Consider the following 22,342-nt stretch of genomic DNA (forward strand, 5'->3'; position numbering starts at 1 on the left):
TTGTCACCCAAAGTCCATAGTTTACCTAAGGGTTCAGTCTTGGTGGTGCACCTTCAATGGCTTTGGACAAACGTATAATGACATGTATCCATCATTCTAATAGCATACATAGCATACAGAGTATTTTCACTGCCCTAAAAATCCCCTGTGTCCTGCCTATTCATCTTCCCCCTACTCCCACCCCTGGCAACTACTCATCTTTCTTATTGTCTCCATAGTTTTGCCTTTTCCAGAATCTCCATATTTTTTAAGTAAAGTCCATAGAGAGCCAAAAATTTTTAAAAAATCGTCTTGGCAGGCAGGAAACTGAGGGACACATTTACTCTACTTCCAAACTTCAGAGTTCATTTTAGATATACTTAAAATTTATTTCTATCAAGAAAGATGGGAATTACAGTTGTGTTAACATCTATTTATGTTTGTTTCTCCTAGACACAGACAGCAATTCTGAGGATTCTGGGAATCCATCAACAACCAGGTTTACAGGTTATGGTTCTGTCAACCAGACTGTCACCGTCAAGCCACATGTTCAAATTGCTTCTTTAGGAAATGACAACGGAAGCCTTTTGGAAGATCCCTTAAGCTCACCCAAATATCAGCATATTCCTTTCGTGCCAACTTTACACTGTGTCATGCACAATGGTGCCCAGAAGTCTGAAGTTGTCGTTCCACCACCCAAATCTGCTGATGGCAAAACAATAGGGATGCTCGTTCCTAGTCCTGTTGCTATTTCTGCAATAAGGGAGTCCACGAATTCAACCCCTGTTGGAATACTAGGGCCAACAGCTTCTACTGGAGATTCAGAAAAACACCTTGAATTACTGGCTTCCCCTTTACCTATTCCCTCAACGTTCCTTCCCCATAGTAGTACTCCTGCTTTGCATCTGACAATTCAGAGGCTGAAATTGCCGCCACCGCAGGGATCTTCTGAGAGTTGCACAGTTAACATCCCACAACAGCCAACTGGGAGTCTGAGCATCGGATCACCAAACACTGCCTTTATTCCTGTCCATAACCCAGGTAGTTTTCCAGGATCTCCTGTTGCTACCACGGACCCCATCACAAAATCTGCATCCCAAGTGGTAGGACTAAATCAAATGGTGCCTCAGATTGAGGGAAACACAGGGACAGTCCCTCAACCTACCAATGTGAAGGTAGTTCTTCCAGCAGCTGGCCTCTCAGCTGCACAGCCACCAGCTTCCTACACCCTGCCAGGCTCTCCCCTTGCTGCCAGTGTGTTACCCAGCCAGAATTCCAGCGTGCTCAGCACAGCGGCCACATCTACCCAGTCAGCGGGTGCGGGCATCAGTCAGGCCCAGTCTACTGTTCCTCCTGCAGTTCCCACTCACACCCCAGGCCCTGCCCCAAGCCCAAGCCCTGCTTTGACACACAGTACTGCACAGAGTGACAGCACATCTTATATCAGTGCTGTGGGAAACACGAACGCTAATGGGACAATATTGCCGCCACAGCAGATGGGCTCAGGTCCTTGTGGTTCTTGTGGGCGAAGGTGCAGCTGTGGGACCAATGGAAACCTTCAGCTAAATAGTTACTATTATCCTAATCCAATGCCCGGACCAATGTACCGAGTCCCATCGTTCTTCACTCTGCCATCCATCTGCAATGGCAGCTACCTCAACCAAGCACATCAGAGCAATGGAAACCAACTTCCTTTTTTTCTGCCTCAGACTCCATACGCAAATGGACTGGTGCATGACCCAGTCATGGGGAGCCAAGCCAACTATGGCATGCAACAGATGGCAGGATTTGGGAGATTCTATCCTGTCTATCCAGCACCTAATGTTGTTGCCAACACGAGCAGTTCAGGGCCCAAGAAGAATGGGAATGTTTCATGTTACAACTGTGGTGTAAGCGGACACTATGCACAGGAGTGTAAGCAGTCATCCATGGAGGCCAGTCAACAAGGTAATCATGAGAGCGCCCCGAGGACTTGTTTTTGAGTGTGCCCATTTCTCCCCACCTTATTGATCACGGTGATTCTGTCGTAGAGAAAGAGCTGTTGTTTGTTCATGTACGGATGCTATGCTTTCGGTGACAAATCATAAGATGCAAACAGCAAAACCTAGTGTAGACCCAGGTCACACAGCACAAGGAATTTCAGAGGAATTCAATTTCCAATTAAGGAATAAACCATAAGGCACTTTTTAAGGCGTATAATGGGAATTTGCATTAAATAATGTCAAATCTCTTGCTTGCAGCACTTTTTTTTAAAGCTACAATCCTGTTTAATAGAGTAAGCAAAATTTTTGAATATTGAAAAATAGGAAGTAATGTAGTCATCTGACATGTAAGATTTTTAGTTCTTATTTAGTATATCTGCATAACCAGCCAACCTCATGCGTGTTCCCCCATGCCACCTCTTTCCTTCCCAGCACACGTTTAAAAAAATGCTGTCGCATTTTACAGGAACAAAAATATTTAAGCACTGGTTTGGGTGTAAGGGAATTTGAACTGTTTAAACATTAATACCACTAGAAACAAGAAAATGCTCATAAATGAGTATGAATGCGTAAGATACCAAATTCAGTGTAGACCTCAATTGTTATCTTTTGCTTGCATTTGGCTTTTGTCATTTTGCTAAATCTCTCAGAAAAAACGTCTTGAATTGGGCGTATATACTTGGCATTTTTTAAAGGAAGATTGAGTTTGATACCTTTAGTTTGGACTTAAAGCACAAACTTCGTATTACTTTTTTAAAGTTTTATTTATCATTTTGGAATCGTAGTAGTGTGGAAGAAGGTGCCTTCTGACAAGCATGCCCGTTTGATGTCTTGTAGTGGTTTGTGATGCCTTCCTTGTAAGCAGTGACTTAGCAGTTCTGTCTTTCCCGTTTTAGGCACTTACAGACTGAGATACGCACCTCCCCTCCCCCCTTCTAATGATACGTTGGATTCTGCAGACTGAAACAAGAAAAGCTTGCCTACTTAATACACTGAAGTGTGGGGAGTCCTGGGGGGTGGAGGGGAGGAAAGGAAAGGTATTTTGTTTGTGTTTCTTTGTCGTACATTTCCTAGATTTCTATGCAGTTGGGATTTTTCATTTCTCTTGTACCGATGTCCAAAACACAGAGGAATGTGTTGCTTTTGAGCCTCTGGTCTCCTGGTTCAACAACAGGCTTATCTGTATGATACGTGTAATCAGACATCCAAACAAACCATCAAAAGGAACATGTTGACACGTGTTTTTTTTTTCTTTTTACACTGAATACTTGCTGTGTGCAATGTTTACTGAATCTTGAAAACTGTGTATTTGACCTTTTTTACAACACTGGTGACAGTTACATGGTTTTGAAAAAAAAGAAACTTTGCTTCTTCCCCAGCTTTTCTCACTTTCCCCTCCACTGTACTCTTCTCCCTGCCGCCCTCGTCCTCCCAGTGGCCTGCTGCAGGGGGGCTGGCAGTGCATTGTCCACACTTTGTAAACTGCTCTGCATATAAATCAAGGTAAAATGTTTCACCTAATCTTAAGGGAGAACTCAAATTCCCAAAATAGTGTGTATATATGTAATAAACAGCATCACGTAATACACATATGCAGTGCTTGTTGTCCAAAAAAAATCAGAGTAAGTGGGAAAGAGGAAGAAGTAAAACCATACGAAACTGAAAAAATATGATGTATGAAGTGGACAAAGAGCTTTTTCTTAAAAAACAAAAAAACAAAAAAAACCTTTTTACTTCATCCTACTTTTTTAGCCTGTTGCTTCAGAGAGACATAAAGTGAACAAGCTGGTATGAGTGTCGTCCTCCTGTGTGTGTGTGTAACGACAGTCGACAGCCAGTTTACTTGTAGTCTACCACTGTGTTGTGCTGAAAGAGACACTACTTGAGTAAAGATTTCTTTTTCTACACCAACTGTTACAGTGTTACATTGTGTTTAAAATGTGTGTGGTTTTATTGCAATCTGAACAGAAGCTCTGTGTTTCTCCAAAGTCAGGTATCTGTTCCCTAACCTGTCTCTCGTAGCAAAGTCACTTTTATAACAGTTTACCACTATGCTCGATTATAATGTGAAAGACTGAATTCTGAGTGTGTTAAGATGGTATTAATCATGTCAGTGTCATGTCACTAAGTTTAATGCTGCTGTTTGAACAAAAAAAAAGTTTTTTTTTTAAAGCCAATCTATGTACTAAATTGCTTCCAGGTAATTTTTTATTTCCTAAAGTGCACTGAGGTTATCTGGAAGATTGGGTGTAGTTTTTGGACTGCTGCGTTCAATGGCAGTGAGCAGCTCCCGCTGGATGGTCATAGGCTAAGGGGCTGGGTTGGTTTTGTTTCCCATTCCTCAGTATGGAGCAGAAATGATAGATTTTTGTTGTGTGGAGTAATGTTGGTGTGCATCAGAGGAACTGAAATATTTGGTCTTGATTCAGAAGCCGAACAGATTGCTAGACAAGAGGGAAAACTTGAAGAAAAAAGAAACTTCATTTAATGCTTCATAGGTAGCATTTATATTTCTAGCACCAATGTACATTTTAAAACTTTGTTTCAGGGGTGGGAGTTAAGGGGAAGGGAAAGGGTGGGTGTGAAGGGGTAGATGAAAGCTTTAATTTAAAAAGAAAAAAGTTGGAGTAAAGGAAATTATTTTGATTAAATATATTTTATTTGATCTGGGTATTTTTGGACCACATTATTAAATTAATTGTTAAGCTGCAGTTGAGTTGTTCAAGTGAGAGCTTTGATAAGCCACATATGGACCGCATTGTGAATCACATGCCAGGTGTACTTTATGGAGCTTATTTTATGATTTAAAATACTGTACTGTACATAGGAGGTATGTTACCTTCTCCTTATTTGTATGTTTACCATATACTTTGATATTTGAAATGTTATGTACTGGAAAGGCCACTTATATTTCTAGAACAGATTGGATTTTATGCAACCTTTTTTCCTTGAATTAACAGCAATAAAAAAATGAAAAACGGCTTAAGAATTGTGCTTTATTGCAAATTTCATAAAAGTGAAAGGAGAACATCATACATGGTGATTTTTTTTTTTGTAGGAATCAACCCATTATTTCCCCATAATGTGGGCAGTGGATCCCAAAATTATTTACCTTTTGGATTTTCTTAAATTTTTCCCCCAAATAGCCTTACTGTCTAGGTCGCCTCTGTGGCCACTGATAGACTGCGTTTCTGTGCTGACTGAGCACACACTGTGTGCCAGAGGCGACCGTGGTGGCCAGAACAGAGTCCTTGTCACCCTAGAGCTATGTTTTTGGTTTAGGTCCTCCTCGAAAGTGTAGAGGACCTAATTCACTGTCTCACATTTAATATGATTTTGTTTTTCAGGCCTGTCTTTCAGCACAGTATTGAATCCCTTATATTCAGTGGCTCTGTCTTCTATAGCCCAGTCTCAAGGCAGTTCTTCATGATCAGTAATTGATACAAGTTGAGGAGGAGGTGCTTTCCAAGTATCCATAGATCGGTCATGTCCTCTGGCGAGGACTCATGTGTTGTTGTTCACTCCAGGCCCCTGCGGTTGTCCCCACAGCCTTCTGGGACCTAATGGACCCTCAGAAGGGCTCAAGCCCTCAGGGCACTGGATGATTGTCTGGAGCCATCTAGTGGATGTTCCCTCTGCACCCAGCTGGGCAGTGGGTTTGAAATGATCACCGAATCCCTGATGGTTTACAGTGTGCCAGCTTTCCTTGTTAGCCGGCAAACTCCCACCCGTGCACCATGTGCATAAGTTAGGGACCTCCTTCAGGTTAACTCACACACCTCCAGTGTCGCCACCTGTGTCCCTCATCCATCCCTCCCCCCTCCCTCGCCACACCAAGGAAACCACTGCCCTAGGTTTTATTATACCCTCGCTTTTTTCTCACATTTTCCATCCTCCTGAAATATACAGTGGATTTTGACTTTTCTTGATCTTTATAGAAAGGGTATCCTGTACCTAGTCTTCTGTGACTGCCTCTACTCATCTGGTTTTACAGTCCTGATACTGTGTTCCTGCAGTTTATTCATTTTCATTGCCTTTAAAATACTCCATTGCATGGGGTAGAACACAGGAATACACACACAAGTTATCCCCTCTGTCAACAGACATTTGGGTGTTTTCTTTTCTTTTTTTTTTTTTGCTATTACAAATAGCATTTTTGTACCAGTCTCCTGGTTCGCGTGTACAAGAGTTCTTCTAGGCGTGCAAGTGCTGAGTGGTAGGATGTGCTAATATTCAGTTTTCCAAGATTGCCATATTTTCAAGGGGTTCACACTCACACAAAATCCCTCGGTCCATATCCTGACACCCTCCTGAAATGATGTAATAGTGCCATGGGGAGGCTCGGCCAGGGGGAAATCAGTGTAGCCTGGAGGTGTTTGTGTGAGGCTTCACGAGGAGGTGAGTGTGGGGAGAGCCTTACAGGATGGCGGGTTTGGATGGTCCCGGTGTGAGGGAGGGGACGCACCCTTAGGCGGAAAGTGCTGGAAGAGAAAGGCACAGGACTAGAATCAGTGTCCTGTAGCAGGAGGAGAGACAAAGGCACTTGTAGCTGGAACATCTTGAAAGAGTTAGGAGATTTCTGGTTCAATAGATGAAACACAGTCAGACTCGATTTTGGAGTTGATTTTGGAGATTTTGGAGTTGATTGAATGAAAAATTGGAAGTTACCAAGTTTTAAATGGAGGGAAAAAGATGTTGATAGCTTTTAAGGAAACCATTGGATGGTTGAGGAAAGAAGCCTGGAAGCTCAGGGACTGGTTAGGGTGGGACAGTGGGAAAGAAAGTGGGTAGAAGAGATGAGTAGAAGGACTTTGGCCTCTGAGCCTCATCTGCCCTAGATATAAAATGAGATTGTTTATTTTAAATTATGGCTACACGGATTAAATGAAAGAATATAAGGGAAAGGTCCAACATAACGAAATAGTACCAAGGTGGCTCTCAAATGTTAGTTGAATACAACTTTGATGAACAAAATTGTGATACTGTTTTATGAGACAGGGAAAATGTGGAAGAGAATTAAGCCTAGGAATGAAGGCAATAGTTCTTTGGGGGTGAGGAACTTAGCAAACACAGTTCTTATAGTAAAGTTAGTGATTTCAGCTCTATCCACTGATAAAAGACATAAAATATTCCTTGTCCTCAAAGATTAAATCTAGTTGGAGACCTTACCAATTAATGGGAGCTCTGGGCTGTACATACATGGGCTGAGTCATGCAGTCCCGATAATTCAGTACCAAAGTAGAATAAATTCATTACAAGGCAAGTCCACATTTAATTTTTTATGTAAGTGCTAAAAATCAGATTTTTCTGAGATGGTTCCAAAAAGATTAAAGCACAGTGTAAAATAATCTCTCTCTTTTTTTTACCAGGTAGCATCTAGTACTAATGAGTATCGTCCATTTGAGCTTGGAAGACACCTTTTTTCAATTCTACGTACTGATTACAAAAGCATTCTAAGGTTAAGGCAGTGAAAGGAACAGAGGCAAGCTGTGACAGTACCTCCACCCATATCCTCCCATCATCTCATCTGAAAAGAATAAAGAAAAATGCTGACTTCCCCCACCCCACCCCACCTGCTAAGGGGGCCCATTGATTATGAGAGAAATGATCTGAGGTGTGGGGGACGAGGTGAGGAAAGGGATGCTCTGACTTTAAACATGGTCACTGCATCTCTGGACCTTCCTCGTCTTGGGGGAGGTGGGGCAGAGAGACCGGCTGTTATGAGAGAAGGCCCTGGGGTCCCAGGGTGGCAGAGGGGAGCTTGCAACTGCAGTGCCCTAGACCCTGGATGTGACTGAGCACAGAGGGCAGCGCTGTCCTTTCCCAGAAAACGACCCTTGGTACGTTGGCTTACACAATTTGGATTCCTAAGGTCAAGCTCACATCAGTATTTTATCTCTGCTTACAAATCACAGCTCCTGTGCCTGTACATGCAAAAATAACTTTTCTTTGCCATATCTCAAGAGAAATCGACCTAATTCTTAAATGCTGTCCTCTTTTGGAAAATGTGAACCCTCTAGATTGGAGCGTGGGTACACACTGCCTGAACGCCGTGTGTTTACGTAGACATCTGTCTGTCTAGGAAGCACAGGGGCTTTAGGCTTCCTCTTTCCTGCTTTGGAAAGTGGGGCACATCACAAGTGGGGGGATGAGAGACCCCCCCCTCCTTACTGCAGTCACACCTCTTCTGCAGTGACTACAGGCCTCAGTCACCAGAGCTCCTAATCGTGAGATCCTGTTTGCTACTTGAAATTCGGGGGTAGGTGGTGGGGGTAGGATCTCCCAGTGGTTCTTCATTGTTTTTCTTTTTCCTCTTGCAGCTCCAACTTGATCTGCTGTAAAAGGAGGTTTGAGCCAGCCTCTCGCAGAAAGAAATTGCTAATTGGGAAGCAGTGCCACCTGGTGGAGGAAGAGGCCCATGCACGCAAGCAGATGTCATTTCCCACTGACCTAATTTATGGAAAATTGAATGGAAGACAGAAGACATTTGAGATTGTAAGCCTGTGCCCAAAATATTAAGGAAAGCAGGCAGCTGGCCATAAAAGTAATCTGAGCAGTCTCCTCTTTCAGCCTTTGCAATCTAAGTTTGTGATAAACATCTTAAACGTGTGGATGGTACGTGACGGTTTCCTTTGCACTTTCCTCTGTGCTCGTCGGTCAGCACAACTGTGATGGGCATGGGATCATCTTCCCTATTTTATGGATGAGGAACTTGGGGTTTAGAGGGGTTAAGTGCCACAGACACACCGGTGATGAAGGCCAGGCCCCAGCTTATGTTTAATTCCCACCTCTCGAACACCTTGCCTGCCGCACAGGTAGCTTTGCTGCTGACCCCAGGGCAGTGGCCTTTTTAATCCATATAAAATGATAGGGGCGCATGGACATTACAACCATGGGGCCTCTGGATTCCTGAGAGAGGAGTGGGGTGGGCCTAGTGGGTCGGTATGTCTCTTTTCTGCGTCTCTGTTGAAGGAGTTCAAGACATGGGATGAGGGAGTTTCCAGAGATGGGAAACCTCAGGACTGTTACAGCTAGGCCTTAAGCACTTGTCTGTCTCAGGTAAGCTCAAGGAGCAGCACATCCATGGTTTAAACGTGCACAAACCTCTGTGGGAACACTGAGTTTTGCTTTGCAAGCATCATTATCCCCAGGTGTCTTGATAAATCAAGCATAAAGTGAATATTCCATTAGTTTTGAAACTTCAGAACTTAGGAAAAAATCAGTACGAGGGCAAGCAGAAAGGACACATAACTGCTGATACTTTTAAAGCTCCGACATTTGCATATAGATTGTCCCAAGCACTCCCTCTACCAGCCAGCACCACTCAGAAACACTCCCCACACCAAGAAGGATGGAGGCAAAGTCACCTTGAAGCAGGAACGGTGATAGTCACACCCACCCCAAAGGCCCTTCTGAATGCTAAGAATGCCACCAGGTTACCCAGCAGTTACTCAGTGCTCATCCTTGCTAGCATGTCAGGGTTGGGTCATCTTTGTAACGTGTAGCTCAGTTGTGCAGTGGATGCCTTCAGTGTGAGTTGTGCATTGGAGCTAGTGTGAGGGGGGCACCCATCATGGCTTTGTTCCCAGCACCCACCCACAGTACACATGCCCTTTCTCAGGCTTATTTACAGAAGAGGGTAACATCACTTTGTGGACTAGCAACAAGGATTAAATCTGGCAAAATAATAAAGCACTCAGTGTGTGACACACAGTGGGTGCTCAGTAAATTTGTATTGGTAGCTAACACCTTAATGCCCATTGAAGGCACTATTAGCTCATTTCAACCTCACAACAACTCTGTGAGGTAGGTACTCTGCCCCATTTTACAGCTGGGGAAGCTGAGGCACAAAGGCTAAGTAAGTGTCCAAGGGCACAGAGCAATTAAGTGACAGGGCCGGGATTGGAACCCAATGCTTTTACCCACTGGGCAGCTCCCCTTCTCTGGGGTGCCCACGTCACAGGACTTTTGTAGGCGCTCACTCTGGTGGCATGGAGTGCCCTGTGCCGGGATCAGGCAGGCGGGTCTCTGAGGCAGGCTCTGCCTTGTCATCTTGAACAATTGGCCCTCCTGGACCTTCGAAGTTTTCTCCAAAAGCTGGGGGGATGGTCGGTAAAGAGTAGTAGAAACTGAACCAAATGATCTCAAAATTCTATGACTTGAAGCTTTTTCACTTTAAATGATTTATCAAGATTTTATAATTCTTTACACTTATTTTTGGTTTAACTGATTTGAAGTGTTTATTGGATGTGGTCAGGAACACAAACCCCAGCTGTCGCCGTGTGCCTGTGGGAGGGAACACGCCTTCCCGGTCCTGGGGGAGAGCCGGAGCCGAGGACAGACCTCACTCAGGTGACCAGTCACTAGGTGGCAGCACCAGCAGTTCTGGCTGTACGTAGTCTCGCTGAAGAGCAGATTCTGGCCCTCCTTACGCACTGTCCTAGACTTTCCAGGCTCTTCTCCACTTACATTGATAAAGTTTTCTCCTGCAGGGACGTTTCAGTCAAAAAATAAAGCTCACATGCCAAGCCTTGTGCTGAAGGACTCAGGTTAGGCGTAGCTCGCAGACTGGTGACACGGGGATGGGCAAACTGCGGCCCATGGCTAAGAGCAGTTTTTACATCTTTAAATGGTTGAAAAAGAAACAAAAGAGGAATAATTTTTCATGGCCCATGAAAATTACGTGAAATTCAAATTTCAGTGTCTACAAATAAACTATTATTGGAATACAGCCACTCTCATTCATTTATGTATCGTGGCTGCTTTCGCCCTACAACAGCAAAGGTGAGCAGGTAACGGCAGAGACCGTGTGGCCCTCAAAGCCTGACATAGTTACTCTCTGTGCCTGTACGGAAAAAGCTAGCTGACCCCGACATAGATGCACCTCATCTAGTACAGTTGCACTTTCTGGGGTCCTTCAGGCCCCAGAGGGGGTGAGTGTAGAGATTTGCACTCTGTCCTATTTGGTGCTGTGTTTTCTTAGCACGATAAACAGCATCTGGTGCTTGAGTAGGATGTGCACACAGTCAGCTGTTTAGCAAACGTTTCTTGGCTAAGAACGGGAGTTCAGAGTGTAGGGAGTTGCATAACCAGCTACAATTAGTGGAGAGGTGAACTCTGCCTGCGGAGAATTGGAGAAGAGTTTTCAAAGGACAGAACATTCTAGTTGGGCCAAGAAGGAAGAAGTGAGAGATTCCTTAGTGAAGAGGTGAGAAATGGCAGAGACAGCAGCATCGTCAAAGCTGTATCTCAGAAAAGCTCTCCTATACCACGTGTCGGGGGCGGGCGGAAATAAGAAAGCAGGTAGTGCCAGCAAGAGCTGTGAGGACTGGGCAAGGCTGGGGCTGGGAGGGGTAGCAGGGCATGAAGAAGGAGAAAAACAGTTCTTTTGCTCATGCTGACTTTGTGGTGCTTGAGCACATCTGGGAGTGAAAGTATGGCCTTGGGTTACCAGCAGAATCACTTGAAGGGCTTCAGTGAAAACACAGATCCCTTGGCAGTCCCTCCCCCCAAACACAGACCTACAGTGGAAGTTATCAGAATGTTTTGGGGGAGGGAGGGCAGAGCCATCAAAGGTTGAGAATGAGAATTCAGAGAGATTGGAGAAGATGGAGAGAATGTGCCCTGAAGACCAAAGACAAATTTCAAGAATGAAAGGGTCGTTCCCACGTGCAGTAGAGGTAAGGAATCATGGCCAGTGAGTTTGACGATCATGAGGTCATCAGTGACTTTAAGAGGATAGTTACAAGAGGAACGGTGAGGAGTGGGGCAGGGGACTGAGAGCAGCGCTGGAGGAAGATGCCAGACGGACCGAAGAATGTGAAGAGGGAGCTGGTGCAGCTGGTACATCATAAATGTGCAGGAGAAGGAAAGGGACCTGATGGCCTGTCTTTTCTTGGTGGAATAAGGAGAGGCCGGGGCTTAGGAGAGGCAGTGTGGTCTGGAAGCGCTGCTTGGAACGGGAGCCGAAGGGCACTGAGTTGACCCTGAGAGTCCACTGAGGTTGGAACCATTCATTTGAGGTGCGGCCGCTCGCTCAGCACAGTTTAGGGATTTTTTCTAATGGTGTAGGAAGCAGGGGCGTGGAGAAGGTTTAGGTGGATTAGGGGTGGAGATTTGAGGGTTGGTTTCACTGTCCCAGCTAATTCACCGGCCTCTGTGGGGCTCTCCTTTCTCTTCCATCACTCTCCCGCGGAGTCGGCGCCCACAGTGGCTCTGGGCCGGGTCCCCAGGATCCTGTTCCCTCCCCACCTCCTCAGCCTTCTCTACCAGTTCTTGGTCCATCCCCAGCCTCCAGGGCACAGTTCCCGGGTTGAGGCTCAGGAGATGCAGACCTTGTCACAAGTCACTATTAAATCTCTGGTGACTTGTAGCGGTCAAACAAGCCAGGGACAGAGGAGAGGCCCCAGGCCACCAGAGGGGCTGTCTTTTTACACAGAGTGTGTGTCAGGCAGCAAGCTGAACTCGATGCCCGAGCAGCCAGCAGCAGAGGCCTCCAGGAAACTGCATCTGGACGACACTAATGTGAATTTACAGAAATAAAAGGTGAGTGGCTAAAATCTGCCTTTCACTGTGTCAGGGGGATGAGGGGAGGGAGGGCAGTTTGCTAAACATAGGAGCACGAATTCGATTTCTGGGGCAATGTTTAAACCGCCAGGACAAGCACTGCAGAAGGATCTATTTACTAACAAATAAATGATGTTATAATTCTCTCTTTTTGAGGAGGTCCTTGGACAACCCTTTGACCTCACTCTAGTCACTAATTTTTCTAAAAAGCCGTCTGATGTAGTGGTTATCGGCATAGACTCGTTTGAATCCTAAGGTTGCCGCTCTAGCTGGGGCCTCTGAGCAGCTTCCCTTACCTGTAAGAAAGATTCCAGGAGTGTCCACCCTCAGGGCCACGTGAGGGTTAATCTGTTCAGACATGGTGCCTGGCAAACAGGGAGCACTAACACGTCATTTTAGTTCCTTTAAAAATGTTTTCTCATTTAAAACCTGCCTTCCTGTTGTAAGGCCTGTCAAAGTTAGGGATGCCTGCCTTCTTTGGTTCAGACTGCTCTTCGTCCTTCATGTTAGCTATTTCTATTTTATATATCGTAATTATTTTATACATGTGTTTTGTATGTTTCTTTTTATAATCCATGAGCCAGTACTGACAGTTTATTGCTAACTGAAGGCCACAATTTACATTAGAATTCGCTTTTTGTGTGGTACCCTCTGTGGGTTTTGGCAAATGTATAATGACGTGCCCACCATTACAACAGCATACAGGGTAGTTCCAGGGCCCTGAAAATCCACTGGGCTCTGCCTGTTTGTCCCCTCTGCCTTCCAACCCTTTGCAACCGCTCATCATTTTACTGTCTCCATAGTTTTGCCTTTTCCAGAATGTCATGTCGTTGGAATCGCACAGTAGGCAGCCTTTTCAGGTGGGCTGCTTTCACTTAGTCATGTGCGTTTAAGGTTCCTCCATGTCTTTTCAGGGCGTGATAGCTCCTTTTTTTGCTGGATAGTCCGTTGTCTGGATGTCCCATAGTTTGTTTATCCATCCACCTACTGGAGGACATCTTGGTTGCCCCCAGGCTTTGACGATTATGAATAAAGCTGCTCTAGACATCTGTGTATAGGTTTTTGTGTGGACGTAAGTTTTCAGTTTATTTGGATAAATGCCAAGGAGTGCAACTGCTGGATTGTATGGTAAGATATATTTGCTTTTGTAGGAAACTGCCAAACTGTCTTCCAAAGCGGCCGTGCCGTTCTGCATGCCACCAGCAGTGAGTGGGAGTTCTCGTTGCGCACATCCTCCCCAGCAGTGGGTCTTGTCAGTGTTTTAGACTTTAGCCATTCTAGGAGGTATGTAGTAGCATCTTACTGTTGTGTGAATTTGCATTTCCTTAATGACATATGTGGAGCACATTTTCATATGCTTGCTTGTCATCCTTTTTAGTGAAGTGTCTGTTAAGATCTTTTGCTGATTTGTTTTTAAGATTTTATTTTTCCTTTTTCTCCCCAAAGCCCCCCGGTACATAGTTGTATACTTTTAGTTGTGGGTCCCTCTAGTTGCGGCATGTGGGATGCCACCTCAACATGGCTTGATGAGTGGTGTCATGTCCGCGCCCAGGATCTGAACCAGTGAAACCCTGGGCCACCGAAGCGGAGCACAGGAACTTAACCACTCGGCCACGGGGCTGGCCCCTTTTGCTGATTTTTTTAGTTGGATGGTTTGTTTTCTTATTGTTGAGTTTTAAGATTTGTGTATTTTGGATACCAGTCCTTTGTCAGATATGCGTTTTGCAAATATTTTCTCCTTGTCTTTTCATTCTTTTAATGCTTTGTTCTTTTTATTGCAATGAAATGGAAATGTGGGGACACCAAGGGACAGAAACCAGTCAGAGGGTTCAACTGTGTCTTTATTCTTATCAGATGTAACACCAAGCAGCATCCAGTGGTACTTCTGTGTTCAGTCAGCAACGTTCCAGAAATGGATTCCCCACTGGTTGCCAAGTCCTCAACCCAAAGCTGGCGCCGCTCACTGGGTGGTGGGGGTGGACCCTGGGGGCTTCCAAGTCCATCCCTTGTAGAGAAAACCAGGCACTATCAGGGGGCTGGGCCACTGCTGACCCCTTTTGTTACTTGCCCAGAGGACAAACATTGTGGGCCTATGGTGACATCCCCTCATAACTTCTTCAACCTTATTTGGGACACAAAGGACTGAGTTCCTCCCCAGTGTATTTATAGAGTCAGGCACAGTAAAAGAAGAAGTAAGCCGCTTTCTCGCTGCAGGCTTCAGGCAGCGGGTGCAGGTGTTGCCTGTTGCCCCTCAGTGCAGATGTGTCTCCTTCTAGAACACACACAAGACCTTGGCAGGGCCTTGGCGGAACAACAGACAGTAGTGCAGACTGTTATTGCCCTCTGCTTCCCACAGGATGGAAAATCACCATGTGGCAGCAGAGAGGAAGCTCAGCCCCATGGAGGGGCTTTTCCTGCGTGGGGGTCCGCAGCACACATCTCCCGCCCCACCCACCTCATGGTAAATTATTCAGGGTCCTAGTGCTTCAGAATCACTAAGTATCTGCTCTGGAGTTCAGTAGTAAAATATACATCTTTCTGGCCATCCTGAAAAACATGTCAAGGAGGACGCGAGCTGCTCTCGAGTGTCCATGACCCCAGTGAAAATAAATCATTGTGCCAAGTTCTGAATTCCAGTTTCCTCTTAAATCAGACTTTCCACCTAATAGAACACAGAGGTGTGTTTACTCTGGCAAAGATGGTGGTAATTCTTGATTGAAAACAATTGGAAGAGGCCCTTCAAGTGGAGTGAAAGTGGTGGAGCCGGGGGGCCACAGCGCTTCTCCAGTGCCATCCAAGGACCGCCTGGGGAGCCTACGAAATGCAGACTCCCAGGCCCAGCCCCACGGACGGAATGCCTTGGGAGGGCCCGGGAGCGCGCATTTCCCAAGTGCCCAGGCCATTCAGATGCGCATCGATTTTGAACATCACGAAATGAAAAGCACAAACTTTAGAGGCCTAAAACCCTGGATTTAGATCTTAACTCTGTCACCCAGTACCCATGTGACTTTGGACAAATATCTGAATGCCTTAATTCTTATCTGCAAAATGGGAATCGTAATACTGGGGCTGTGGAGATACCACCAGTGCCTGCACAGCCACCAAATGTCCTGAAGCTGAAGTGTTTGAAATGGGAGCGAAAACACACAAGAGCTTCTCTGAAGACAAGAGAACAGGGTTCAGAAAGGACAGACTGTCTCCCCCCTCGGCTGCTGTGTTTTGTTTTATATTACATGAACTAATAGTAATGAGGAGCTTTCACTGAGTCCTTATCATGTCCCAGGCATTATCCTAAGCACTTCCATGTATTATTTAATCCTCAGATGATCTTGGGACATAGGTGTAATTACGATACCCATTTTATAGATGAAGAAACAGACAAGGAAACGCTAAGTAACTTGCCTGTGGTCACACAGCTAGTAAGTCGCTAAGTCAGGATTTGAACTGTGAGATCTCAGAGCCTGGAGCTCTCCCATCTTCTTGGGCCTCCAGCCCTTAAAGACCTGATAATAAACTGCTAGAGAAAATTGAAGTCCACTTACTGAGAGACAGTGGAAGTTAACTCCTCTTCAGCAGCCACATGATAAGAATGTTTAAATTATTATTCTGGAGCGTAAGGCAGAGCCAAAAGTTCTCTCTGATGAGATTTACAAACAGCATCCTTTCTGAGATGCTCACAGTCTAAACCTGAGAAGTCCAATTTGGTAGCCACTAGCCACAGATAGTTGTTTAAATTTAAATTAAGCAATCAGTGCAATAGAATAGAGAATCCAGATACAGATCTACACATATACCAAAAACTGATTTTCGACAAAGGTGCAAAGGTGACTCAATGGGAGAAAGATAGTCTTTTCAACAAATGGTACTGAAACAATTGGATATCCATATGCAAAAAACTGAACATCAACTCCTACCTTGCACCATGTGCCAAAACTAACTCAAAATGGACCATAAATCTAAATATAAAAGCAAAAACTGTAAAATGTATACACAAAAGTATAGAGAAAAAACCTTTGTGACTTTGGGTTGGGCAAAGATTTCTTAGATACTACACTGAAAACAACCTATAAGAATAAATTAATAAATTGGACTTCTTCAAAATTAAAGCTCTACTCTTTGAAAAACATTGTTAAGAAAATAAAAAGACAAGCCATGGACTGGGAGAAAATATTTGCACATTATGTATTTGATAAGGGACTTGAATCTAGAATATGAAAGAACCCTTAAAACTCAATAATAAACAGTGTAATGAAAAATGGGTGAAAGATACGAACACTTCACCAAAGAAGATATACTAATGTCAAATAAGCCCATGGAAAGATGCTCAACATCATTAGCATTAGGGCAATACAAATTAAAACCAAAATTAGATACCACTACACACCCATGAGAATGCTAAAATTAAAAAGACTCACCATACCAGGTGTTGGCTAGGATGTGGTGGAATAGGCAGGAATGTAAAATGGTACAACTACTTTGGAAAAGTTTGCCAGTTTCTTAAGTTAAACACACACCTAACAGAAACCAACCATTCTACATTTAGGAATTTACCCAAGAGAAATGTCTACACAAAGATCTGTGCAAGAATGTTCACAGCAGCTTTATTTATTTGTTCATAGCCAAAAAATGGAACAACCCAAATCTCCATCAACAGGTGCAACTGTGGTATCGCCAAACAAGGGAATATTATTCAGCAATAAAAAGAAACAGACACACGCAATATGGATGAATATCAAAATAATTTTGCTGAGAGTAAGAAGCCAGACAAAAAAAACAGTACAGGCTGCATGACTCCATTTACATAATATCCTAGGAAATGCAAACTAATCTCATGACAGACAGCAGATCAATGGTTGCTTGAGTGTGGGGCCGGGTACGGAGGAGTTATGAAGGGGCGTGAGGAAACCTTGGGACGTGATCAGTATGTTAGCTGTCTTGGTTGTGGTCATGGTTTCACAGGTATATATGTCAAACCAGCAATTTTTACGCTTTAGGTGCAGTTCATTGATGTCTTTTTTATACCTCGAAATAGCTGTTAAAATTTTAAATTTAGTTTAAATAAAATTTACAATTCAGTTCCTCAGTCGCACTAGCTGTATTTCAAGTGCTCAGTAGCCACGTGTGGCTAGTGGCTACTGTCCTGGGTCAGAACATTTCCATCATGGCAGAAAGTTCTATTGAATAGTGCTGGACCAAACACAGTGTCTCCTGTTCCAGGCTGGCAGGCAGGGAGTTCTAATAAAAAAGAATGTTTCAGTTGACCAAAGTGCCCCCTGCTTCTTTTGTCTACAAGCAAGATGGATAATGGAGGGGAGGGACATTTGTCAATCAATCATCTGCCATCAGGACAAGCCACTGGGTATGTCCTGCTAAATGAATTGGGAGGAGAAAAGGGAGGAAATAAAAGAGAGGGAAAGGAGTAATGAGGGGCGCAGAGGTGGGACGGATAAATGATGGAATCACAGGAAGTTCTAGCTCCTTTAGCAATCTTGTGGTTCAAACTACATGAGGAAAATGAGGCCCAGAGATGGGAAGGGATGGGCCCAGGTGTCACCAGGATTAAAGAGAACAGACAGAGCCAAGAGAATCCAGGTCTCCTAATGCCGTCGGCAATCTAGGTGTTGAGGATTAGAAACATAAGTAGGAATTATAATTGAGTGACGAATAATGTTAGACATGCCTATTTCCTCAGTTGTACCAGTTGAGAGCGTTAGTATTTTCCTTTTAGTTGTGCCCTCAAACTCAGTGCACCCTTAAATCTGCCTGTTCAGTGTGAAAACCGAGGTCTTCACCCCTTTGTGGCCTCAGGAAGCCACAGCCCCTTCTCAGAGTGACGTTTTTAGGTGCAAATCACATGCGTAGAATTACAAAGAAAATCAGTAGTGTTACAATACGGTTTTGTACCCAGAACCTTGCTATATGGGAGCACTAATGTGACTGCGAGGGGAATGAGGCCACCCATTGAATCTGTTTTGATAATTTGACAATTCTCACCTCAGTTTCCAGAATGCAATCGAGCAGTTTGTCGTCCCTAGAAATCGGGCCTTTTTTGGATGACGGGAAGGGATTGATACAAGAGGACTGTGAGGAAAGGCCCGGCCTCCTGCCCTCCCGGATTCTGACGCAGTCATCTCAGCCTCCACTGCGGACGAGTTCGCCCTCCAACGCCCCCTCCCCAAATATATATTTTTGAAAATATCCGTTCAACAAAAATGTGCTGGGGTCGAGCCCTCAATGCTCCGCTGGGAGGAGACCCTCACGTGGAACCTCCCCTGACACCGGGGCATCACGCCAGGTTTGTTGGGCAGGAACTGGAGGAGGCGGTGGAGGGGGCGGCCTGGGGCACCCCGCCCGCGCTGGGTGGGATCGCGTCCACATCCTCCAAGGAGGTCCCTCGGGGGCCGCTCCCTTCCCCGATGCCAAACTCTGGGCCTCGGAGAAGACTTCCCGGGACACTCGGCCAAGCCAGGTGACCGGCGGGTCCACAGCCCGGACCCCAGCCCCGGCCCTGAGCCCCCAGCCCCGAGCCCGACCGCCGCTCACCCGCGCCAGGGGCGGCGGTCGCTGGGTTGCGCCCGCCGCCGCCCGGTTGGCAGCGAGCTGTCCGCGGGCGCCCCGCCCCGAGAGCTGCCCGGCTGGCGTACGGACCGGTCCGGGGCTGGCGAGGAGCGGCGGGGCGGCTGGATCCCGGGGGAGGAGAGGGGCCGTCCCAGCTACCCCCGCGGCCTCGGTCCCCGGGCCACGTGGACACCCCTCTTCACTTCTCCAAGCCGCTTTTAGGAACAAAAGAGGCGCCCACAGGATCCCACCCCCGGCGCGCCGCACCCTAGGGGTGTTTTAATGCCAGGGCTGAGGGTGCTAAATGTCCTGAAAAATGCGTGCGACGGCCGGGAACCACCCAGGATTGTCCCTCTCCGAAGCCACAGGGCCCCAAAGAGGAGGACCCAGCCCCGCCGCCAGCGCACACGGAGTCGACTGGCCAGACGCCACCGCAGAGGCCGCGCTTCTCCATCCCGGCTCCGGCTGTGTCCACAGCTGCCTGCGCCGCGCGTCCGGGGGCCGCGACCCTGCAGAGCGGGACAGGGAGAGGGAGGCCCCAGCCCCACCCGCTGCCCGAGTGCGAGTGGAGGAAGGTGGGAAAGGGTCCCTTCCAAGAGGCTCAAGACAGGGCTGCCCGAGGACTGGTGGTCTGGAAAGAGCTCCTCTGTTGCCTTCACCTGATTCCCCAACGCCTCAATTGGAATGGGTGCTTCAGCCCAGGCTGGCAGGCAGCCCAGAAGGCCAGGAAAACTTTCCCTTTGGATCGTCTCCTCCCTTCCGGCTTTCCCGCTGGATCCCAATCCCATCTGCCTCAGGCTTGGATTCTCAGCATTTAGTTCCATCCTGAAGTGAGAAGAGAGATTTGGACCTGGAAATCCCTGCAAAACTAGCAGGGCCTTGTAGATGATATGTTATGACTGGGTAAATGTCAGATGAAGGAATGAAGCGAGGAACTGTCGCCTCCGTGGTTCCCTTCTGTTCTTCCTGGAGTCAAGAAGTGAGTGCCCTCTGGGTGGACTTTCTGGAACCACAGCCCTGATGAGAAGAGGTTATGAGGGCTTCACACCCCATGGATTTTTTCCCCCTTGAGACTAGAAAAGGACCTGCAAAACCATTAACTTCCTTAGAGCAAGCAGCTGCAAAGGCGGGAAGCAACACTCTGAAAGCAAAAGAATGGCCTCATTTATTTATTTTTGAAATGACGCATGTAAAACGTGACGACATGGTCAAAACCAAAATATTTTTGAAAAGAGTAAGCAGTTAAAATCCCTGTTCCAGAGCCCCAAACTTAATTCTCTCCCCAGGGATAACCACTGTTAAATTGGTGCAGGTCAACCTCGTCCCAATCCCACCCCCTCCTACCCCCACCCCCCAACCCCGCCCTCCACCTGAGGTCTCTGTGTTCTTCACCGGGAGGCTGTCCCACGGACAGGCCTTCGTGTTTGTCGTTCCCTCCACCTGGAAAGGCCCCCTTGCCCTTTCTTTTCTTTTTTGGGAAGGGATGTTTTATGTTTATTAAGATATAATGTTCACATACTAATGTGCACAAACCTTAAAGTGTGCAGCTCAATGAATTTCTACATAATTTTTTGCATATATATTCAGCCAGATCAAGATGCAGAATATTTCCAGCATGCCGGAAGGCTCCCTCATGCCTCCCCAGTCGGTACCCTCCCCACAGGTAACCACTCTTCTGAGTCCATCACTATGGATTCCTTTTGTCGGTTTGTATAAATGACCTAAGGTTCTTTTGTGTCTCCAGCACTTTCCGTGGGAGCTCATTCTCATCTCCAGGTCTCAGCTTGAATGTCACCTCCTCTCCCCTTCCTTTCGATAGCATTATACTCTTCCTTTCCTTCAGAGCGCTTCACAGTTTGCAATTTCTCTGTTTGTTTACTTGTTTAGTGCTTCTCTCCCCAACTAGAGGGTCAGCGTCCTCTCCTAGTCACTGCTGCCTCTTGAACCCTTAGCGCAGTGTCAAGCATGTGTAGATGGTCAACAATTATTTATTCAATGGATGAACATGTGCGTGAATGAAAGGGAAAAATGCCCAGGTATCAATTTGTACGGTCCTGAATCAAAAACTAATTACAGGGGCCGGCCCGGTGGTCCAGTGGTTAAGTTCACTCGTTCTGCTTTGGCGGCCCGGGGTTTGCCGGCGTAGATCCCGGGTGTGGACGTGGCACCACTTGGCAAGCCATGCTGTGGTCGGCATCCCACATATAAAGTAGAGGAAGATGGGCACGGGTGTTAGCTCAGGGCCAGTCTTCCTCAGCGAAAAGAGGAGGATTGGCAGCAGATGTTAGCTCAGGGCTAATCTTCCTCAAAAAAAAAAAAAAAACCCACAAAACCAATTACAGTTGTCCAGACGCCAGCCTGTGCCTGAGGCATCTGCACTTCTTGTTACAAAGACAATATTCCCCAAATTCAAGCGTGAAGACTTAGAAATACTGGAGTCGTTCCAGTCTGCCTGGAAGCGAAAAGTGGGCTAATTCTCACCCTCTGTCGCGGGATTGCTTTCTCCACCAAGACCCGGCTTTTGCTTTACACTGTTGAATGCATGTTTTATAAAATAGCTCCACTTTAGCTACATAAAAAGACTCTCAACAGTGGAATCTCCATTAGAGTGATAGAGGAAGGTGTTTTTAACACTTCCTTTATACTTTGTCATGCCTTAAAAATGAGCACATGAAAACTTTTTAAAAATTAAAAAAATATTTCTGGTAAAATACACATAACATGAAATTTATCATCTTAACCATTTATTAAATGTACCTATGGGTCAGTGGTGTTAAGGACATTCACGTTGTTTTGTAACCAGGCTCCAGAGCTCTTTTCATCTTGCAAAACTGAAACTCTGTACCCGCTAAACAACAACTCCCCATTCCCCGCCTCCCCGGTCCCTGGCAACCATCGTTCCACTTTCTGTCTCTATGAATTTGACTACTCGGGGGAGCTCATGTAAATGGAATCATATACCACTTGTCTTTTTGTGACAGGCTTATTTCTCTTAGCATAGTGTCTTCAAGCTTCATCCATATTGTAGCATGTGTCAGAATTTCCTTCCCTTTTCAGCCTGAATAATATGCCATTGTATGGATATACCACATTCTGTTTATCCCTGCATCCACTGATGGACACTTGGGTTGCTTCCACCTTTTGGCTATCGTGGATAATGCTGCTGTGAACATGGCTGTACAGATGTCTCTTAGAGACTCTGCTTTCAGTTCTTTGGGGTGTGTATCCAGAACTGGATCATATGGTAATTCTATTTT

The 22,342-nt window shown here is 45.9% G+C and overlaps 1 protein-coding gene across 25 annotated transcripts in view; it reads left to right on the forward strand.

The window, feature by feature from the left end:
• Nucleotides 1-8,570, forward strand: part of ZCCHC2 (zinc finger CCHC-type containing 2) — a 58,524-nt gene extending 49,954 nt beyond the window's left edge. For 4 of the 25 annotated variants that reach the window (XR_011441579.1, XR_011441580.1, XR_011441585.1 and 1 more), the window contains exons 13-15: nucleotides 433-1,926; nucleotides 7,331-7,443; nucleotides 8,282-8,570. Coding sequence is in view for 4 of the 25 variants with exons in the window: in XM_070275807.1 (XP_070131908.1) it covers nucleotides 433-1,926; nucleotides 2,858-2,925 (1,562 nt within the window). In the remaining 21 variants the exon portion in view is untranslated. Of the gene's footprint in view, nucleotides 1-432; nucleotides 1,927-2,857; nucleotides 4,948-7,330; nucleotides 8,189-8,281 lie in introns of those variants that run through there. The other 21 variants (XM_070275807.1, XM_070275808.1, XM_070275809.1 and 18 more) reach the window with 8 other exon arrangements.
• Nucleotides 8,571-22,342: the final 13,772 nt, after the last annotated feature.

This window comes from Equus caballus, chromosome 8, assembly GCF_041296265.1.
Source record: "Equus caballus isolate H_3958 breed thoroughbred chromosome 8, TB-T2T, whole genome shotgun sequence".
Classification (NCBI taxonomy): domain Eukaryota; kingdom Metazoa; phylum Chordata; class Mammalia; order Perissodactyla; family Equidae; genus Equus; species Equus caballus.